Raw genomic sequence first — 21870 nt, forward strand, 5'->3', positions numbered from 1 at the left:
CTATAATTTCGATAGGACCAATGGTACTTGAAAGTCAATTTGTTTCCTTGACCAAATCTAGCTGTATCTTTTATTAGCTTGACTTTCAAATATACGAAATCTCCAATTTCAAATTCTACTGTTTTGTGCTTTGTGTTATAATATTTCTGTTGTCGATCCCGAGCAGCTGCCGATCTGTCTCTGATTAATCTGATTTTCTCTGTGGCTTTGTCAACTAGCTCGGGACCTAACATTTGACGTTCTTCTACTTCAATCCAATCGAATGAAATTCTGCATTTTCTGCGATACAGTGCTTCATAAGGAGCCATTTTGATATTGGGCTAATAACCATTGTTGTAAGCAAATTTTAGTTATTGGAACGTGATCTTGCCAACCGCTTCCGAAGTCGAGAATACAGAGTCGCAATAAATCTTGTAATACTTAAGTTGTTCTTTCTGATTGTTTCTTTGTTTGTGGATGAAATATTGTGCTAAATGAAACTGTATACCCAAATCTTTTTGAATGCTTTTACACAACTTGGATGTGAATCTTTCATTTCTGTTAAAAAACTATAACTTGTGATAGCCCTATCAATTTTTAAGGAAATACATAAATTTTGAAGTCATTGAAATATTTTTTAATTATTGTACATCTTTATTCAACGCCTAATTTTCTCAAAAATATGTGTTCACTAATTCGCAAATACTTTTCAACTTTCATTGCGCTAATCAGGGAAGACTTTGCATTTCAATCACATATGATATAAAATGATTTTTTACTAGGAGAATTCAATTTCACCCTCCTTTTCCAACATTCTATTATAGCAAAATGATTTACCAACCAATCCATCCCTAAAATGCATCAAAGGTCTCGATTGGTATGATAATCAACTCTGTAGGAAACTACTTTCCAAGAGCATGATAACACAGTGCAGGAGAAAAATGCATAATATCAACAGACAAACTGATAGCGAACTCATCAGAAATAATGAAATGCGATGCACTTGAATCAAATAGAACTCATCAGGTAAACTAACAGCGAACTCATGCGATGCACCGCAACTGACCCCCCTTTAAGGGCCGGCTGAGGTGTGAAAGAGACTGACAAGTCGGTCAGATTAAATTCCTACTAGCACTCATCCTTACTTGTAGAATTAGGATTCGGTGGGTAAAAAACTAGTTCAATTAAATTGTCACAATAAAAGCGATACATTGCATTTCATAATTTGTTCATATTCATTCTCGAAGGCGTGGAAAAATTATAACATCAAAATATGAAAACTATACAAAGTTGTTAAATTTAATATTAATAATAGTACGTATCCAAAATGTTTGTACAATATCCCAAAAGTATACAATGCAAAGAATGTACAAATCACACTCAATTACTCACCCTAGTGCTTGTTGCCCCTACTTAGAAGACAACAATAAGCTCGGAGAAATAATCAATGCTAAAATAAGATTTTATATATGGAAAGAAAATAATGTGCATACTCGCATGTCACTGTACATATCTATCCACAAATCATAATATGCTAGATTTTAGATAACATAAAAATAAAAGCAGTTAGTATAAAAATTATGAATGTTGTATAAGCATGTATGTCTTGAACATGAAATCATAAGTATAATAAAAAACATGTTTATAGGTATGTTCGTAAGCTGTTTATCGTATGTAATCATAACAATGTTATTTTATAGGTGTCATTTCATAATAATGTCATTTGTAAATTTATAGGCTTCAACTATTTCATGTCCTTGAATCATGGGTCGTCGCCCTAACCCAAAAATCATATAAACTATCGATAAAGTTTCCCCCCTCCCCAACATAACAATTATCAATAGACCTTCTGATATCAATGATTTCCTACGTTTTGTCCTGATAAAAAAGATTCAAGAATTTTGTCATTGCCTAAACATCAAAAGTCGGAAATATTATATCCCTACATATTGTACTTGCAAGTAATCATGTAATAGTTTACTCGTAACATTTATTATGACTTTTCGTAAAACATAATATATGTAACTAACATTCATCAAATATTTCATAAAGCATAATTCCTGCAATTAGACATTTTATATATCATAGACATGAATCATAATAAAATGAACATCTGTAAACATTTAATTTCATATGCATATTAATTTGTATCGTAGCATAACATAACATAATAATATCACATGTATTATAAGATGAAATGAGTTTGCATTCATACATTTGGTGTAAGTATTCTTATGCAATATTCGTGAAATTCTAAATGTGTCTGGATCCAACAAGAAATCATATGAAAATCTATAGAAGATTATTTTTTTTTTAAATTAGCAAAAGATTATTTCGCCTGACTTAGCGGAGCAGCCTTACGTGTTCTCTCATGCTCGTCTCGAGCTCGCTGCCTCATGTAACCAACCTGAAAATTTATAAACATTGTAGAAATTCATGAAATCCTAGCTTATATTGTGCTTCAGCTCAAAAGATAATTTGTTTGCCCAAATCATACCTTAGAGGGCTCCTCAGCATAAAATTGCCCTCCCAAAACCGTCTAATTCAATTTTCTCTTTTTCTTATCATCCCAAACTTTACTAGCTGATTTCGTGCTAAATCCGGTACGGAAGCTCACACACCAATTTTGACACTTCCGACACAGGTTCAGACGACTATCGAAAAAGAAAAATACTAAAAAATGAGGCAAACTTCAATGCAGAAGTGTGAGGAAGGAAATGAAAGTCTCAAATGACGTGAGAGAGGGATTCACACTCACCTCGAATCCCTGGATTGTGAGGTGCGGCTTCTTGGTTATCACACTCCCTTACTGCTTGCGTCTTGGTATAGTGCGAGATCTAAATGCTTCACGAGATCCTCTATACGAGCGAGACTGAATAGGGAGAGTGGAAACTCGAAGGATCTGGAGGAAATTCGATCCATTCATCCCACTGATTCTATCCCAATGCTAAATATCGTATGAAATGTTGGTTGGGAGCAATAACTGTTGGATTAGAAGAGTTAATTATGGTTTAAGTAGGTAAAATAAACATATTACTTTTAAATTTTATAGCTCATAATCCAATCATAATTTACATACTGTGCTTTGTAATGAATTGATCGATGTCATGCATGACTTTCGGGGGATGTAAAATTTGGGGTACTTTTAAAATTATCCGAACTTACTTGATTTCTCAACTTTTGGGTGTTGCAGTAAGAATGACCCGTGCACTCAACTTTGTTTAAATTATCGCAAACATGAAATCTTGCCAAGAATATTGACTGTTATATAAATGAGAATGAAATATTATTATTGTATGCTTGTATATATATGATTGACTATGATGAAGTCACCCATTTATGTTACTAGTGGAGAAATATTAAGGTATCTGTACACATATATAAAAAATAATATTGATATTGATATTGATATTGAAGTACCTTAATTAATATAAATTTTTAAACATTGCTCTTACGACGGTTTTATAAAAATATAATTAATTTGTATGTTATTGATATAATAAGATTCATTGATAGAATCTCAAATATTAACATTTATTTATTAAAAGTTTAACTCAAATGCATTTTACTTTTTTTTACCTTGCATTCCCGTAGTTTAGGAATATGATTATTCACTGGCTTGTTTAGTTTATTGTCATTTTAAACTATCTTTCAGGTTAATTAAGTGATTAAAATATGAGCGACGAAAAAGATAATATTTATAGAAGATGCGGACAACCTGTTATGAAGTAAAATTTAAATTATATTGTTTTAAATTATTTTTCTTCAGTGGCTGATTCATTTGTAAAGTATTATTTATAAAGAATGAATATCGAAAACTTAATCTCCACTATATGATTATCTATACCTGTCTTGGTTAACTCCAAGCCTTGGATCGGATCATGACATTCTTTCTAGCTTACAGTTGAATTAGTTGAAGTACCTTTGAAATTTTAAATATGCTTGTGTTTTGCAAAAAAATTCACTTATCTGTAGAATTATGTTTCATTTCTTGCTTCATCAAAAGCTGGCTGTTGTAGTTTTCTTTTGTACAGAGGTTTATACAGCATCATTCGTTTGGTTGTTTCGGCGTAGAGTTTACTCATTTATTGTTGCAGGAGTGGCCACTGCTTTTGCTGCAAGAGACATCCTTGGAAACATACTTAGTGGTCTTTCTTTGCAATTTTCAAAGCCTTTCTCACTGGGAGATTATATAAAGGTAAACTTGAAATCTGTGATTGTGTGACTTAAATCACTCCTTGATTAGAGTTATTTCCACTGTCATATTTTTTTCTTATTAAAAGATTTCTCAGCACATATCCGTTCTTTCTTTGTGAAAGCAAGTGGTTTATGATTTACAGATTTAGAAAATTTTGTTTAAGCTTCTTCAAGCTATTCTGATTTCTTTGCGTTTCAGGCTGGTTCAATTGAAGGGCAAGTGGTAGAAATGGGTCTCACAACCACATCTCTTATGAATCCTGAAAAGTTTCCTGTCATTGTTCCAAATTCTTTATTTTCCAGCCAGGTTTGTAGTATATTTTTTAGTTTTGTGGTTCATTTTCCTTTAGTTTTCGGTTACTGAATCCTTACAATTCAGTATTCTGATGGATATATTTGTTTAAAATGTTTTAATCCTCTCCTATAAGCACAATGAAGAAGTTCTACACCAAATTCTGCATCCTGAACTCTCTCCTCGGTAATGTACTTGCATGCATGTACAATTCCCGTGCATATTGTAAGGCAGGTTTTTTACTCCAGTAGTCCTTTGGCCGTTTTCCGGGTTTGTGACATACAAATTCCATGCATGCACATATTACCTTATCCTAATAAGTATTCAGCAACCTTCATTTTGATGCACATACTATTCGGATTCTTCTCCCTTATAAAAGGTATCATTCAAGAAATAAAATTATATAATCCATGAAGTATTTTTAGTCTATGAGATGCGATGTATGCTTTGAACTGTCTTGAGGTCTAAACTTCAAAAACAATAAATTATGCAAAATAAGAACTATTATAATAACATGAAAGTATGAAGTAAGAGATGTTTTTATCATTGTTACAACGAATCATGGTGTTAGTTAAGATATCGAAGCAAGAATATAATAAGCCAAAATCAGTTTAACGTAATGTGTCTATCTCCTCCACTCTCAAATCGATTAAGAACTAGTTTGAACAAATTTGAGTTTTATTTATTTAGATGAGGTTTAAACCTGTTTGAAGTTGATTGTGATTGAACCAGGTTTGAATTTGGGTTTGATTAGGGTTAACCATAGGTTCAAACCAAGTGCAAATTTAAACATGTTCCACCTATTCTTGATACTTCAACTTCGTAAAGTAGTATGTCAATATAAATTGTTATATTTCATTGGATGTAATTTGGTTCGAACAAACATTCAAGTATGTTTCCCAAAAAAATAAATGCCGAACATATTTCTCCATTTTTCCCTATTATGAGGCATATAAAATCAACTTTCCCAGTAACAAAAAAAGGATTTTAGCTAATATATTTTGTCTATACTTGCTTTAAAAAAATTAACCTAAACCCTAATTATGAGGTGCACCTCTCTTAAATTTTGAGGCGAGGCATACACGACCTGATGCACCTCTCATATACTGAGGCATATGTCTCTCATGAGAGCCCATGAGGCATATTTCTCTTAAATTTTGAGGCGAGGCATACACGCCCTGGTGCACCTCTCATATACTGAGGCATATGTCTTTCATGATAGCCCATGAGGCGCATGCCTCATGATGAGAATTCTTTAAAGGCATTGAGGTACTCATATTATTGAATTTTAAACTATGGTATCATTCTGTTTATCTCAAATATAGGCGGTTTAATGTGGATACGTTGAAATAATCCAACCACCCATTAATCTTAAGAAAGTATTATAAATTGTAATATAAAATGTACTTTTCATTACATTCACTATTTTTGGTGACGGCGCGGCATTTTGGGGCATTTTTTGAGTTAGTGTTGAACCTTGTGCATAATAGCCACCTCCAATTCTCTGTCATCATCACTTGTGGCTAGCAGTGCTCAATATCTTTCCTCTACCATGTACTCTCACCCCCTTGGATCATAACTGAACTTTCCATCATAACCTTTCGTTTGTAACAACTCTGTCACTATATAATCTACATTTGATTATACATTATATAAAAGGAACAGCTACTCACTATTGAATGCATGATAAATATATTATTTTAATTTGTATTCTCTTATCTCTACATCTTTCTCTTCTTTCTTTTGTTCTTAGCTATCAATTTTCTTTGTACTCTGCTTTAGCAACAACTATACCCTTGATCATATTTTAACATGATATCAGAGCAATAAGCCGTACAACAACTCTATCTGTTGAACTCATGAATCCCTCCAATTCTTCTGTTTATTGCCTGACCATTGATTGACATGTCCTCCTCAAAATTGGTGATATCACCATTCTGCCCCAACTTAAAATTCTTATGAACAATATCAAAGGAGTTTTCAATAACCAACTTACAACTGATAATCATCCAAGTTGGAGATCATAAATTTACAAATCTTGAAACTATTTGAGGCAAATGGATTAGATGGCTATCTTGGCTCTCCTCCCAAACTAACCAGACAAATTGACAATGGCTATGGCGGCATCTTCTTTAATCCACTGTTTTATACATGTATGTTCTTTGATCAAAACCTCATCGCACCTCTTTTTTTCACAATATCATTCCGCTTATTACCTTATGTTCTTCTTGCTCTAAAAATGAACTATCATATGAAGTCGGCTTTAATCTAGTAATCGTTTTTTTATTTCACAATTAAACAAACATGTAGAAAGAAAGATAATGAAAATGACTGATTCCATTGGCTTTTATTAGTCAAGCAAAGTGGATGATTTACTCTATTATCTTCTATCCCGAGCTGTTATCTAAAAGTTGGTTTGTGCATCCATTTTATTTCTTGTCATATGATGAATTTTGTGTGGACCTTTGTTCTTCTAGCACTAAAACCAATGGCTACATTCTCTTGTTAGAATTTAATCTCTTCGACCCTGTTTGGGACGGGTTTTCAACCACTTTTTGTTTTGGAAAGCTGGTTATGGGTTGTTTAGGAGTTTGTGGTTTAGTTGCTTTCTTAAAATCTCGTTCAAAAAATGAGATTTTTGTGAACGGCGGAGCGGAGCTAAGTTCCACTGAACAAGTTGTGGTGGGATCGGTAAATTTTACCGCTACCCGTTAACATTTCTATTATTTCCCTGTTTTAGCTACAATAATACCCTTGGCCTTTGCGGTTTCTCTCGTCTTTGTTGTAAGCATTGTGTGTTAGGATTTTATGTGGTATACCATTGAGCTGATTTTCTCCTGTCTTTCTGCCTTCAAATCATGTATCCCCATTCTCTTTTCTTTTGGTCATACGAAGATGCTTTCTCATGCTTTGTTCTCAATTTTCTTCCTTGTTGCTGGATTTCATATATTATCTTCTATCCTGATTGATGGTTGCGACCGTTATGTTATAATTAAAGGGATTTGTCGGTTTATTATTATTATTATTATTATTATCACTTAATTTCTGTTGTTACAATGTCTTCTTCTTATAAAAATTGTCACCGAAATTTGAAAGATTTAATACAACACGCATATCTTAATTGAAAAGTTGTAGATATTTTTCTTGAATCTCAGACTTTCTCCTAAGCAATATCCTTTTCCGATTCGTGCCTCCATAAAATCTTCACAAAAGGGATCTCTCTATTTCACAGTTTCTTCACATGATAATCCAGAATCTTTTCAAGCTCCTCAACATAAGTCAAATCAGGCTGAATGTTAACTGAGTCTGCTATCACCCTACTGGCTTCATATGTAATATATATTCTCAGTGAAGAAATGTGGAAAATATAATGCACTTCCTGCATCTGAGTTGGTAAAACCAATCTGTAAGCCACTTTACCAATTCTCTCTACATTCTCAAATGGAACGATAAATCTGGGGCTCAATTTTTCTGCCTTTCCAAAACGTTGCATACCCTTCAATAGACTGACTTTGATAAACACGAACTCTCCAACTTCAAACTCAACAGGTTTGTGCTTGGCATCATAGTATTTTATCCTTCTATCCTGCACTGCTTTCACTCTATCTCTGATCAGTCTAATCTTCTCAGTAGTATCATCAGCCAATTAGCTCCAACGATCTTTCTTTCACCCATTTCAGCCCAACATCGAGGTGTCCTGCACTTCCTTTCATACAAGGCTTCATATGTAGCCTTTCGAATACTAGCCTGGTAACTGTTATTATAGGCATACTCTACTAAAGTTATATGTGATTCCCAACCTCCATCAAAGTTAAGGACACATAACCTTAGTAGATTTTCCATGGTCTGGATAGTCCTCTTTGACTGACCATCTGTTTGAGGTGAAAATGCTGTACAAAAAGTTAATCGAGTACCCAAAGCTTCTTGAACTTTCTTCCATAATCTGGAAGCAAATCTGCCATTTCTGTTATAGACAATAGACTTCGACACTCAATGCAACCTCATAATTTGATCCATATATAATTTGATTAGTTTCTCAACTAGATCTATGTCTAGTTGGTAAGAAATGGGTAGACTTAGTCGATTGATAATTACTCATTTGACATCCCGAACCTGACGAGATCTAGACAAACCAATCACAAAATCCATCACAATTTCCTTCCATTTCACTCTGGAATCGGTAAAGACTGCAACTGACCTTCAAGACGCTGAAGCTCTACCTTCACTAATTGACATGGGGGACACTTGTCCATAAATTATGCCACACTTGTCTTCAATCTCAGCCACCAAAATGCTTCTTTGAGATCCTGATAAATTTTGTTCCTCCAGAGGTGAATAGTATATCCAGATAGATGTGTTTCTTTTAGGATTTCCTTCCTCAGATCATCAACATTTGGAACATAAACCCTGCCTTTATACCTCAATAGACCATCTTGATCTATCTCATCTCTCCAAATTGCCTGCCTGAACCTGCTCCAGAACTTTCTGAATGCTGCTATCTCTGGCTAAAAAATCTTCAATTCTGCCCTTTAGAGTTGACTGCAACGTCAACTGATATAACTGAGCCATACTATCATCACCATAATCAACTATAGTCAACCTCAGCCTTTCCAAGTCTTTAATTAACTACTCTACTGAGTAAATAAATAATTCAAATTACCAGAAGTTTTTCTACTCGGCGCATCTTCAACAACATTTGCCTTTCCGGCATGATATTGAATATCCAGATCATAATCTTTAATAAATTTCAGGGTCTGTTTGGCGCAGCGTTTTCACTGCTGCGCAGCATCAGAATGCAAAATTCGCTCGTTTGGGGCGGCGTTGGGAGAGCGGCGGCCCTCGGTTTTCGTCCAGCCGAACGCCTATAGGAGTCCGCTTCCCAGCTTTCGAACGAGTCATTTTACCCCGTTGCCCTTACCGATCTCTCGTTCCTCCTCTTCGCCGACCACGCTACCGAGCTTCCTGATCGATTCCCTCTTTCTCCGATTGCCTTACGCTTCTCTCGATCGCTCCTTGCCTCATCTTCGCCGATTCCTCTTCCGCGACCACGCGACCGAGCTTCCCGATCGTGTTCCTCTTTCTCCGACTGCCTTCCGCTTCTCCCGATCTCCCCTTTCCTCTTCCCCGATTCCTCTTCGTCGACCACGCGACCGAGCTTCTCCCGACCGCGTTCCTCTTCCCCGATCTCTCCCCTTTCCTCCTACAGGTTGGGTGGCATGAATGTAAAGCTTGATGTTTAGGTGGTAGAAATGTAAACACATAAGGATTGAGTGGTATGTTTGATAATCTTCCTTGGTAATAACGTCGACCGAGTAATCCTCTTGACGTCAACTGAAGTTAGAAGTTTCTGGTAAGGTTTTGCATGGCTCTTTTAGGTTGGAATAGTCAATTGGTCTTTTATTAGCAACAAGGGTGTTATTAATGTAACCTTATCAAATTGCTACATTTGGGATTGATCACTTGATCTATCCCGGGATTTGAGCCCAAATCACTAGAATTTCATTCAATATTTATGTGTTTACATATCTAATACCTTGAGTTTCAATTTCTTTATATATGCATCTTTTCACTCATGCACAAGAAGCCATTCATGTTGCAAACAAAGATTATGAAGTGGTCTTCACATTGCGTAATATTGAGATGAAATTTTCATATCTAACAATCTCATTATTGAATTTGTGCTTATAGAAGGCATAAAACGAATATGCACTTTGTTATTTTAAGCATTCCCAAGTGTGTACGTGTGTGAGAATGTTGTTGTATATGTATAGCACCTTTCATGTGCCTTGTACATGAAATACTTGCACAGATACCACACAATTCCTTTGAACTTGCATATCTAACACTAAAACGTCGATGTTTACATATATGCCACTCTCCCGAGCATGAAAAGCTATATTGTTGACCTTTTTGGACATGCTATCAAAGATCTGGGCATTATAGATGTAAAATCAAGTACTATATATTTAAATGCATAATGAATTGGGTGGCATGCAAGCGAGTGTGTGTTGGGGTTCTTGGTAGCCTTATTCTATAAAATATGAGGAGCTTAGATGAGTTAAGTTAAAGGACAACTTTAAACCTCTTTATATGTTCTGTTAAATATAGTTGATAGACGAACATCATCATCATAGTTCCTGTAGAATCTTAAATACTTGTTGTTTAAATTATTAAACTTAAATACTTGAGGGTATGTGAACTTTTTGTTATGTTTAAAAATAAATTTTCGCTTCAGAAATTTAAAAAAATGTAGCTGTTACATTTCTTTTAAACAGTTTTAACAAATAGGGGCAGTATGGTCATTTCTCCAAAAATAGTTGCCCCACAGTTGTTTTCACACAGCTGCACCAAACAGACAGTCAGTTTCCCCGCAGATGCTTTCCCGCAGTTGCTTCCCCGCAGCAGCTTCCTGGGGCAGCGCAGCTGCAGCTGCGCCCAAACGAGACCCCGACATACATCTCCTCTGCCTCAGGTTCAACTCTTCTTGAGTGAAGATATATTTTAAACTCTCGTGGTCATAGCATCAAATCTAACTCTATATAGATAATGCCTTCAGATCTTGAGTGCAAAGACAACTGCAACAAGCTTTAAGTCATATGTGGGTTAATTTTTTTCATGATTCTTCAATTATCGTGATGCATAAGCAATGACCCTAACCTGCTGCACAAGTACACAACCCAAACCTCTCAAAGATGCATCACTGATAATCTGAAATCCATCAAAAGGAATGACTAATACTAGAGTAGACATTAAACAAACCTTCTGCTTCTAAAAGGCATCCTCACAATGATCAAACTAGTCAAGTTTCATCGACTATTGAGTCAGCCCTAATAGTGGCATAGGAATCTGTGAAGCCTCTCAACAATTCTCCTTTAATAACCAGCCAGACGTAGAAAACTCCTGATTTCAGTAACAGTATTAGGTTTTGGCAAATCTATAATTGCCTTAACCTTATTCTGATCCACAGATATGCCGTCTCCACTAATAATATGCCAAAATCAACACTTTTAAGCCAAAATTCACATTTAGAAAATTTGGCATAAACTGTATTATTCTTTAAAACCTATAGCACATGTAAATGATCTGTATGACTGACTTCATTCTTTGAATATACTAGAATATCATCTATAAAGACGATCACAAATGTGTCCAGAAAAGCCTGAAGATCCTGTTCAGTAGGTTTATGAACACTGCTGGAGCATCTGTCAGTCCAAATGACATCACCACAAATTCATAGTGCCTAATTTGGTCATGTAAATAGTCTTTGCCATGTCTTCTTTAATCTTCAACTTATGATAGTCTGATCTTAGATCAATTTTTGAAAATACTGAAGTCCCTTCCAACTGACCAAACAAATTGTTAATCATTGGCAGGGATATTTATTTTTAACAGTGAGTTTATTCAACTCTCTGTAATCAATACACATCCTGAAGCTCCCATTCTTTTTCTTCACAAATAACATTGGAGCTCCCCAAGGTGAGGTGCTAGGTCTGATAAACCCTTTATCAAGTAACTTTTCTCTATAACTCCTTTAATGCCATTCTATATGGTGCCTTGGATACAAGCTCAGAATCTGGTAAAAGCTCAATATTGAAATCAAGCTCTCATGCTGGTGGTAGACTTGATAAATCAACTAGAAATACCTTTGAATATTTTCTTCTCACTGGAATATCACTCAAAGCCTTCATTTCCTTAGAAATATCTGTCACCGGAGCAAGAAAACCCTGACTTCCATGATTCAATAGTTTGCAAGCTTTAATGCGGGTAATTATCATAGATGTCAATCTTCTGTCACTAGAAAATTTAACTTCTGCTTCCCCAGGATATACTTATTTTGACAGTTTTCTTATTGCAATTAATAGTGACAAAGTTTTTAGACATCTAATCCTAACCTAAAATCACATCGAATTCCATCAAGTGCAACACAATAAGTTGGGCATTTAAACTCTTTTCTTCAGTCATAAGCTTCAACTTATATGATTTATTAACTTCTAGAAAAGTATCATTTGACATTCTAACTGACAGCATCACAGACATCGATAGAATATTCAATCGCATCACTTTAGTTGTTTTCATCAGCTATAAAAGAACGTGATGCTCCTAAATCAAATAGTACTCTTATCAGGATCCTGTAAAGATATATGATACCTATCATTTTAAATTATTGCATAAAAAATTTAAAATTAGTTTATTAATATGTATAAATCCTTACTTTTTATGTATGCTATGACATGAATCCTAAGATGCTTAAAGTGCACTGGTTAAAATTGTTAGAGAACACATATTTGTGACGACATCAGAGGAATCCTTAACTTTCTTCTGTGAAAGAGCATATACGTTGGGTTGAACATTCTGTTGAGTCTGTCCAGCATTTGACACTGCCCATGAAGATTCAGCTGCCCCTGCCCATAGCTCCTCTGAGGTGGTACAACACTGCTCTTGGAATCTGCTGGAGCCCTCTAACCCAATTTAGGGCAATTCTTCGCCATGTGTCCTGACTGGTGGCATCAAAAGCATGTGTTTGATCCAGATATACAGAAGATGTATACTCACCCTTGTGAGACCTTCCACATTTGTCACAATTTTATATTTGAAACTCGGCGCTCACGCGACTTAGCACCTGTACCACATGACTAGAAGGACTTCCTCTGTGAGCTCTGAGGAAACCGGGATCCCTCTAAATTTATTCTCTTTTGAATATCCATCATCCTCTGAGTCACTTCCAGATCCTACTCAATTCTCCTAGCCCTCTCCTCCAACAAAGAGTAATCATCAATTTCAGGAGGAATCAATGACTGTCTAATTATAATCATTGTTCAAGTTGCATCTTCAAATACTTGAAAAAGAAGAAAATTTTGAAAATCCAAAAGACCTAATTTGTCCCCAGCTCCCTCTTGGGCACGTATAAACCAACAATAGTGTATAAGCATGTCCTAACCTTTTTAATTATTGAAGTTCATTTTTTTTTATATACTTTCCTAGGCCTATTTGATGGTAGGCTGCTATCATGTTCCATTAGCAAGCTGGATAAATGCACCTGATCTTTTTAGATGGTCAATTTGATCATGCTTAGAAAGCGAAAGCTTAAAAAAGACGAATCAAATTGAAATAAATGGCTTTAAATTTTACGTATTTGCTACTTAAATCTTACTAATTGCTTATATAACACTCCATTTTTTAAATAACATATAAATAACTTCCTCCCACCCTTTCTGTTAACTTCTGATAATCAAATTTCTATTCATCTTTCACACGCCTTCGGTCCCATCAGCATTCACACGCACGAGCCCTTCACTTTTTCTTTGTTTAACACACACAGCTAGTCCTATGGATGCACTTCTCCAACGAGATCACATCGCAACTTTCTCATCCCACGTATCTTCAATCCCATTGATGATTCTTCCCAATGAAATCCCATCACAACTTCCTTGTCTTTGCTTCGTCGGTTGTAAAGAAAGAATTATTAGCAAAACCTCCTGGGCTTAAATAAGGTATTACAATGTTTTACAAACAAATCCCAATGAAATCCTCTGTGTTCTTCAATATTCCCTTTTTACCAATAGGACTTTAAATAAGGTTAAATTCTCAACACTCGCCCTCTAGATGGGCAAAAGATATCTACTAAGCCTATCTTGTCACATAACCTAAACAAATCTAATGAACCAAGTCCTTTAGTGAAGCAATTAGCCACTTGCTTTCCAGGGGCTACATGACATAGCTCCAGTAGCCTGTTATTCATCTTTTCCTTCATGAAGAATCTATCAATCTCCACATGTTTGGTTCTATCATGTTGCACAAGATTGTTGGCAATGTTGATTGTTGACTTATTGTCGCACCACAACTTCATTTGAGTTATTTGGTTCACCTTGAGCTCAGCCAACAAAGCTCTCAGACCCACCATCACGACAACTCCTAAGGACATGACCCTGTACTCTGTCTCTGTTGTTGATCTCTCTACTACAAATTGTTTCTTGCTCTTCCAATACACCAAGTTGCCCCTTACCAGAGGTGGATCTTTTGCCATGCGCACAGCTCGCTCAATTAGCATCACAAAAGTCCTCAATGTCTACATCCCATTCTTCCTGAAGATTAACTCTTTCGCTGGTGCATTCTTCAGGTACCTCAGAATTTGATACATTACATCCATATGACTTTTTCTCGAATTTGCATGTAGAGGCTCACCATGCTCACTGCAAAAGAGATGTTAGATTGAGTGTGACAGATAAATCAGACAGTCCACCAATCTTTGGTAGCTCTCACAGTCAACTGATTCTTCTGCCTCTGCACTCAGCTTGGTCTTATGGTCAATTGGAGAGATTGCAGGTTTGCACCATAGCATGCTGGTTTTCATGATCATATATAGTACGTATTTTCTCCGAGACAAGATCATCCCCTTAGGTTGACGAGTCACTTATTCCCAATAAAACATTTGATCTTTCCAAGATCCTTTACCTCATATTCATTGCCCATTCTTACATTTAGTTGGACAATCTCCACCTCTTCATCATTGGTGACATTGGTGCCATTAACATACACAACAACTATAGTGGTGCAACCTTCATGTTGTCAAAAAAACATATGGTTTGCATTGATCTGTTGATATCTCATGCCTAGCATAGCCTTTCTAAATTTGTCAAACCAGGCTCGAGGAGACTACTTCAAGCCATACAGTGACTTCCCGAGCCTATACACCTTGCCCACTGCTTGTATTATACCAAATCCTAGTCGTATCCCCATATATACCTCCTTTAGTACCTCGCCATGAAAATAAGCATTCTTCACATCAAGTTGGTGCAACCTTCACGGACCATTCACTGCTAGAGAAATCAGTGTCCTCACTGTGCTCATCTTTGTTATTGATGTAAAGGTTTCATCATAGTTAATGTCCTATGTCTGATTGTACCATTTCGTCAGCAGTTGTGTTTGCTTCACTATGAAGATCCACTTGCACCCAATTGTTTCTTACCTTGCTAGCAGTGAGACTATCTCCCATATTCAGTTTTTATCGAGAGCTCTAAGCTCTTCATGCATAGCCACTTTCTATTTGGGATACTCTTTAACAACTTACTAACAAGAGTATAGAGCAATATCCATAGATGCAATAAAAGATCCATGTAAGGTAATATGTTAGAATATGAAATAAGGTTAGCAATGTCATATTCTAACTTAAAATGATTGGGATGATGTCCCACATTGTTGCGAGGTTCTCCTTAAAGTTGGGGGATTAGGTGAAGATGGAGGAGGAATCATATCACCAGTGAGTTTTGAGTCGGAGGTGGATAGTGTAGGTGTCTCAAGTGTCAGGGAAGGCCGAGACAAGGGACTACCTGACACAAGTACCACTATAGATACCGTTTTCTCATTTTGCTTCTTTCTTCGTATATACACCCTTAGCTCACCTTCCGCCTGAATTCCACAATCTCTGGGTTTGCTCTCCTTATTTTTTGTTTCCTCAATTGACTCATCTCTCATCATTAGACAAGACATTGCTCCCACGTATACAACTCTCTCACCAATGCTGCTCACCCCCTTGCCTCATCTCCAATATTTTGTGAGTTATCAAATGGTGAGGTCGCCTCATTGGTTTAGTGCGGTTTAAATTCTCTAAATGACACATCCATGGCACAAATAATCTCTTATATCAGGTTTTTGCAGACATACCCCATCTGGGTAGCAAAATAACATACAAAGACACATTTCATAGCTCTTGGATCCAGCCTCTCTACCGGTGGCTTGTTGTTCTTCACAAAACATACATCCAAACACCCTATTTATTTTTTTTAATATCTGACAACGGGACTTCCAATCCAAGACTTTGGAGGGCTTCCTATTGATCAATTGTAAAAAATTCTTGACCCCATAAGTACTTTGGGATATTCATTGCAATCATCATGCTTTAGGTTATCTTTAGAAGATATCTATGCTTCCTCTCTATTACTTATGTGTATGGACGTGCTTTGATGTTGTATCATTTGGGCTGACAAGTATTCCCTAAATGCTTTGTTGGTGTACTGTCCCATCATCAAACCTTAATATCTACACTACTGCACCATATTGAATCTTGATTAGCTTATTGAAGTCTTAAAAGAAAGCACACGCATCGTCATTATTTTTCATCAAATAAAGCCAACACGAGAAAATCAATCAATAAAGATCACAAAATATCGATAATCATTCATAGAACTTGTAAAATAAGGTCCACAATTATCATAATGTATCAACTTAAAACACAAAAACTCCTATTCCCAGAACTGATACAAGAGCTCCAAGTAAGCTTGTCACACTCACAAGCATTGCAAATAAGCTTTTATTTATTTGTACAACGAAGGATACAACTTACCTAATTAACTAAAAGAAGAGTTTCTCATGTGTTTGTAATGTAGCAGCAACACATCTTCCACGCTCCTCTCAGATTCTCTTACTTCAATACTCTCTGCTTTGGAATTCAAAGTTGCGCCCATCCCCTCCTTGTCCAACTATCTGAGTCCGCTATGTCACGTTCCAATCCTAAATGTCAAACCCATCCCTTTCTTTAGGAAGATCATTTTAGGAATATCAAAAGAAACAACACATTTTAGTTGGAAAATAATGTCAATAATGTATAAAATGTTTACTGGAACAAAATGAGCATGTCAATCATTGGACATGGTCAATATAATTGGTACTCCTTACTGTACACTTACCAACTATAAGTTGTGTTGTACCATTAACAGTCTAAATGCTCTCTGGTACTGCTTCAGGAGCATAGGAAGAAAACTCTCTGGCAGTACCTATCACATGTCAAGATGCACCAAAATTTACTATCCATTCTGATAATTTTGTGGTAGAAATAGAGATAAGAGCATATGCATCACAAATACCTTTGTCAAAGTGAGCATAAGTGACAATGTTACTCTTTGATGACGAATGGTTGGAAACATCCTCAACCACATATCCTGTTCTTTTCTACTTTCTCTTCAATAACTTCAGACACTCTTGATCCTCATTGATAAAAATCACACTTGTTTCTCCCTCTGCTACTATTAGATTTGAATAATAGCATCTTTTTCACATTTTCGACCACCACAATTAAGACCACGACCTCTGCCTTGTCCAGGTTCGCCTGTCTCTCTTTTCTTAGCTGGCCTGGGACAGGTTTTGCTCAAATGCCTAACTTCAGCACAGTTGTAGCTTGGGAGTCTCCCCTTGGACACCTATCATATTTGAGCTCAAGACAGCCAGAACTGATCACACACTCGAAAGTCCACTTGGATTAGAGTGTAGTTTCTTGTGATTGTCCTCCTGTATCATCGCAACAATAGCCTCATCAAATAAAGGGATAGTCACCTGAGCTAGAAGGATGGATCTCCTCTGATCAAAATCCGGGCTCAGATGAGCCGGAAACTGCATAATTCTCATGTGTGCAAAGATCTTTTTATTGCACTTCGTAGCGCCACAACTCGACATCTGTGCAAAGATCTGCCCCAGTTTCATGGAATACTTCTGAATCGATCTATCTTCCTTGACCCCTGTCTCTATCTTATGCAGAGTCTAAAGCACCCTCATGTGGTTTTGAGCTTCAACATAATCTTCTTCAGCTTCGCCTAGATGTCACTCACCTTTCAAATGTCATCTAATGATGAGGCAATCCATGTAGCCATCGAGTTGAGTAGCCAGGTGTAAAGCAAGACAAGTATGATCCTCCACGCATCCCTCTCAGCACTATCATTTCTTGGCTCGACTCCAGTCAGATATCCCTCTAGTCTCTTTCCTATTAGAGCAACATCGATTCGATGTGATCAATTGGGATATGTGGCAGGTCCATTAAGTTTTAGATCCACAGGAGGGAGAGCTAGCTTCACTTGTGACGAGGCACATGCTGATGTAGCAGCTCCCGTAGAGACGTAAGCTCCCTGTATGAGCCTGACCAATACCCTCAGAATTTCCTGATCTATCTTTCTCAGAGGCTCCAAACCTTTATCTCTCGCACTATCTCCTTCTCCTCACATCCTCAATTTAACAATTCACGCACGTAGAACCATAGTTATCTCCTCCACTGTTCTGGTTTCACACACGCTTCATCTTGCCTTGTACCGAGCCGCTTGAAACATTCTGCCGCAATTTAGCAATCGAAGGCATCGTCAGTTCAGTCATAGGACATGCCCGAGCACGTCTTCTGCTTACCAGGTCGTTGTAACCGCACCTGTATCGCGAGCATCCTTCGCGATCGCCTTCCTAGTTAGCTCTAATTGCGACCCGCGATCAGCTTTCCAGTTAGCTCTAATCTCGACTGTATCGACAGGTTTAAAACTGCAATCCCTTCACTGCCATCCCAGTTTTCTCTAATCGCGACTGTGTGGCGATGATGAAGCGGATGTTGTTCCGGGTCTCTGCACGCTCAATCCCAAGGAAAAGCACCAACACGAGGGCTATTAGGTTAGCCTCTAATAGCATAAAGAAAAAATTATTGTGAAAACCTCCTTTAACATTCATAGCATGGGCTTAAATACGGTATTACAATGTTTTTACAAATAAAACCTCAGAATTATTCAATATTTCTTTTTTACTAAAAGGACTCTAAGGTTCAATTATCAGTAGTTTGGCAGGATCCCTTTGTTGCTTCCTCGCTCTTTTTCTTTGTTGAGAGTTCTATTATAAAATTTAACAGTGTTATGTTATATAAACAATAAATTTTAGATCTTGAAAATGTATATAATTTTGAGTATTATGTATGCAAATCTCCCTTTTAAAATTACGTATGGTGATAAGCTTTTTGCAACTAGATCTTTTAGAGTAAAATGGCTGCCAGAAAAATATTATTCGAATTTTTTAGAATAGAAGTAGTTTATAATTCCCACATCAGCATTCAAAAAATTTGTATACTTCACTAACAATTATGCAGCTACTTTAATACATAACTAAAGCCATCCTAAAGGAGCCCTCATGAGTCTAAACTTTTGATTAATCTGTTTACTGCTCTAAAAGATGTACTGACTGGTTCATGTTTTAACACATTGTTCTCAAACTTTTCAGGTAATTGTGAATAAGTCACGTGCACGGTTGCGTGCTTGCATAAAGAATATAGCTATTCAAGTTGATGATTTAGAAAAGGTTCCTCATGTCACCAATGAGATAAAATCAATGCTTTTGTCTAATCCAACAGTATCTTTGGAGAAGGATACCCCATATTGCTTCCTCTCTCGCATTGAAAATTCATTTGTAGAACTTACTCTTGGATGCAATCTCAAAAATATGGTAGGTTATTCTTCTATTCTTATTTGTGGCTTCCATTGAAGTTCCTTTAACCACGATTATAATATACTCATCTTTCTGTCTCCATTAATAAATCATAATTCCTTAGAATACTGCAAATTTTAGGTTAAGAGTAATGGATTTATTTGTATTTTTTTTTCATAATAATTCATCTTTGACTTGTGCATATCCAATAATAATTTATAGAAAGTAATTGTATCTATCTTTTTCGCTTAACACCTTTTAGGGAGAATTTTGATCTAGCATTCTTTAACATATTTTTATTGGTTGTAGAAAAAAGATGAGTTATATGCAACAGAGCAAGATATTCTGCTGCAAGCAGCAGCGATAATTAAGAAGCATGGAGCTAAAATTGGCAGCAACTTGGTATGATCTATACCGCAGCTGATTTTGTAAGGACAGTTTTCGCACTAGAGGTATGGATTATCACCCTATTATGAGTAAACTTTTTTTTCTCATTAATAAATTTGTCATATTCATGTTTAGGATTGTTAAATGACCTAGAGCTCTTGCATTTGAGCTGTGGAAATATCTTTACAATGCATGATAAACTCTTTACATCAGTTATTGACGTAATTCAGATCATGAAGAGCAAATAAAAAATGTAAAAAGATAAACTCACATAACACATCAATAATTTTACACATGTTCACTCAATTACTGGTTATTTCATGTTTCTGACGCTCAGGATTTTATTATGATTTCAATTGTGGAGATTTTCATAGCTTAATGTCTCAGATATCACATAATGACTGGTCTTCCCCTTACTAATAAAATTAAGACCATCCATGGTGAAGCCTGCATATGGCGTTTCTTCAAAGAACGTTAATTAGACCCCACAATTTAATATCACCCTCTCCTTGAGACTCGAGTCGTGCCCCTTTTTTGTGCTAATGGTTCTCAAACAAATCTTGCTTTGTAATTTTTTGTTTTTTGATCTTACAATCTCCAATCCTGGTACAAGTAACTACAACTACTATTTTGTGACGGAGTATATATGCATAATGAAAAAGTTGCGTTTTAGTGTTCAAAATCTATTTGTTAAACATATGAAAAGCATTATAAAAGTCTCTAATTATTAATAATTATTTTATCCAATTTTGTATCTACACAATCCCCGTCTTCAATAAATTGCTGGAGTCTTCTCCAAGCCCGGTCTTCCAAATTTAACTTTTATAATTTGCAACACAAAACACACCAATAATTTGAACCTGTACTTAGAAATTATCCTTACTCCATGGATTTGCATATAATGAGGCTACAAATCTGCAGGTGATATGTAGCTGTTTGAATTTCTGTAAGGTGGTCCTCACGTCAGCTTTCTAACAGTGGTTCCTTTCGATGCTGCTGCTCCAATATGGGGCAATTACCCAGCGACTCTGGTTTGATTAAAATTTTTGAGTGGCGGAATTTTTGTGTCGCGCGGAAATATAATCAAATATGATTTTATTTCTTTTGCTCTTCATCAGATTTTTTTTTTTTTCTTTTCATCTGAGGGTTTGTGCCAGCCTGCTTTTTCACTATTTTGCTTTGCAAAATGTTGTTACATTTTTATATTTTCTTATTGCTTTTTAAAAATTTTGTAATTTTTTCTGTTTTTAATATGTTGGAATGTGACAGTTTTAAGTTATTGTTCTATTTTTTTATAGCTCTACAATTACATCTACAAAAATTTCAGTCCGTTGGAAATGATTGTTTCTTTTGAGTTGCACTTATTCGATCGATTGATTCTTTTAATTTCTATTCGACTTTTGAAATGTAGAAGTTAATTTGTGGTTCATCGAAATGAATGTTAATAATTTGATTATAGCAGTAGGCTTTGAGACTGGTTCTACTGATCTTGAGCCTTGCCAAGTTTGATTAAAATATGGATTGATTCCAAAGTTATTCAATTCAAGTATGGCTCATTAATTTTTATCGAAATTCAATCAAATTAAAGACCGGTGTCATTGATCTTCTAAGATAATTTTTTATGTAATATGCAAATTTGTATTCATAAATATATTATTTATGAGCCGGATCAATGCATCAAAACAATTCAAAAAGTTGACTCATGGTTTAGCTTATTTGAGTTGATTAAGGGTGTGTTCGACGCAATGTTTTCGCTCCGGCGTGGCATGAAAATGCTATTTAGTTAGCGCGGCGCTGAC

At 36.0% G+C, this 21870-nt stretch overlaps 1 protein-coding gene across 7 annotated transcripts in view; it reads left to right on the forward strand.

Annotated features, from left to right (window-relative positions):
* LOC110025229 (mechanosensitive ion channel protein 1, mitochondrial) overlaps positions 1–21249 on the forward strand; it is a 68555-nt gene extending 47306 nt beyond the window's left edge. For all 7 annotated transcript variants that reach the window (XM_020725570.1, XM_020725575.1, XM_020725577.1 and 4 more), the window contains 5 exons: positions 4077–4177; positions 4376–4483; positions 19481–19702; positions 19994–20136; positions 20993–21249. In XM_020725570.1, the coding sequence (XP_020581229.1) occupies positions 4077–4177; positions 4376–4483; positions 19481–19702; positions 19994–20092 (530 nt within the window). In that variant the 3' untranslated portion in view covers positions 20093–20136; positions 20993–21249. The remainder of the gene's footprint in view (positions 1–4076; positions 4178–4375; positions 4484–19480; positions 19703–19993; positions 20137–20992) is intronic.
* Positions 21250–21870: the final 621 nt, after the last annotated feature.

This window comes from Phalaenopsis equestris, unplaced genomic scaffold (genome assembly GCF_001263595.1).
Source record: "Phalaenopsis equestris unplaced genomic scaffold, ASM126359v1 Scaffold000295, whole genome shotgun sequence".
NCBI classification, from domain to species: Eukaryota; Viridiplantae; Streptophyta; class Magnoliopsida; order Asparagales; family Orchidaceae; genus Phalaenopsis; species Phalaenopsis equestris.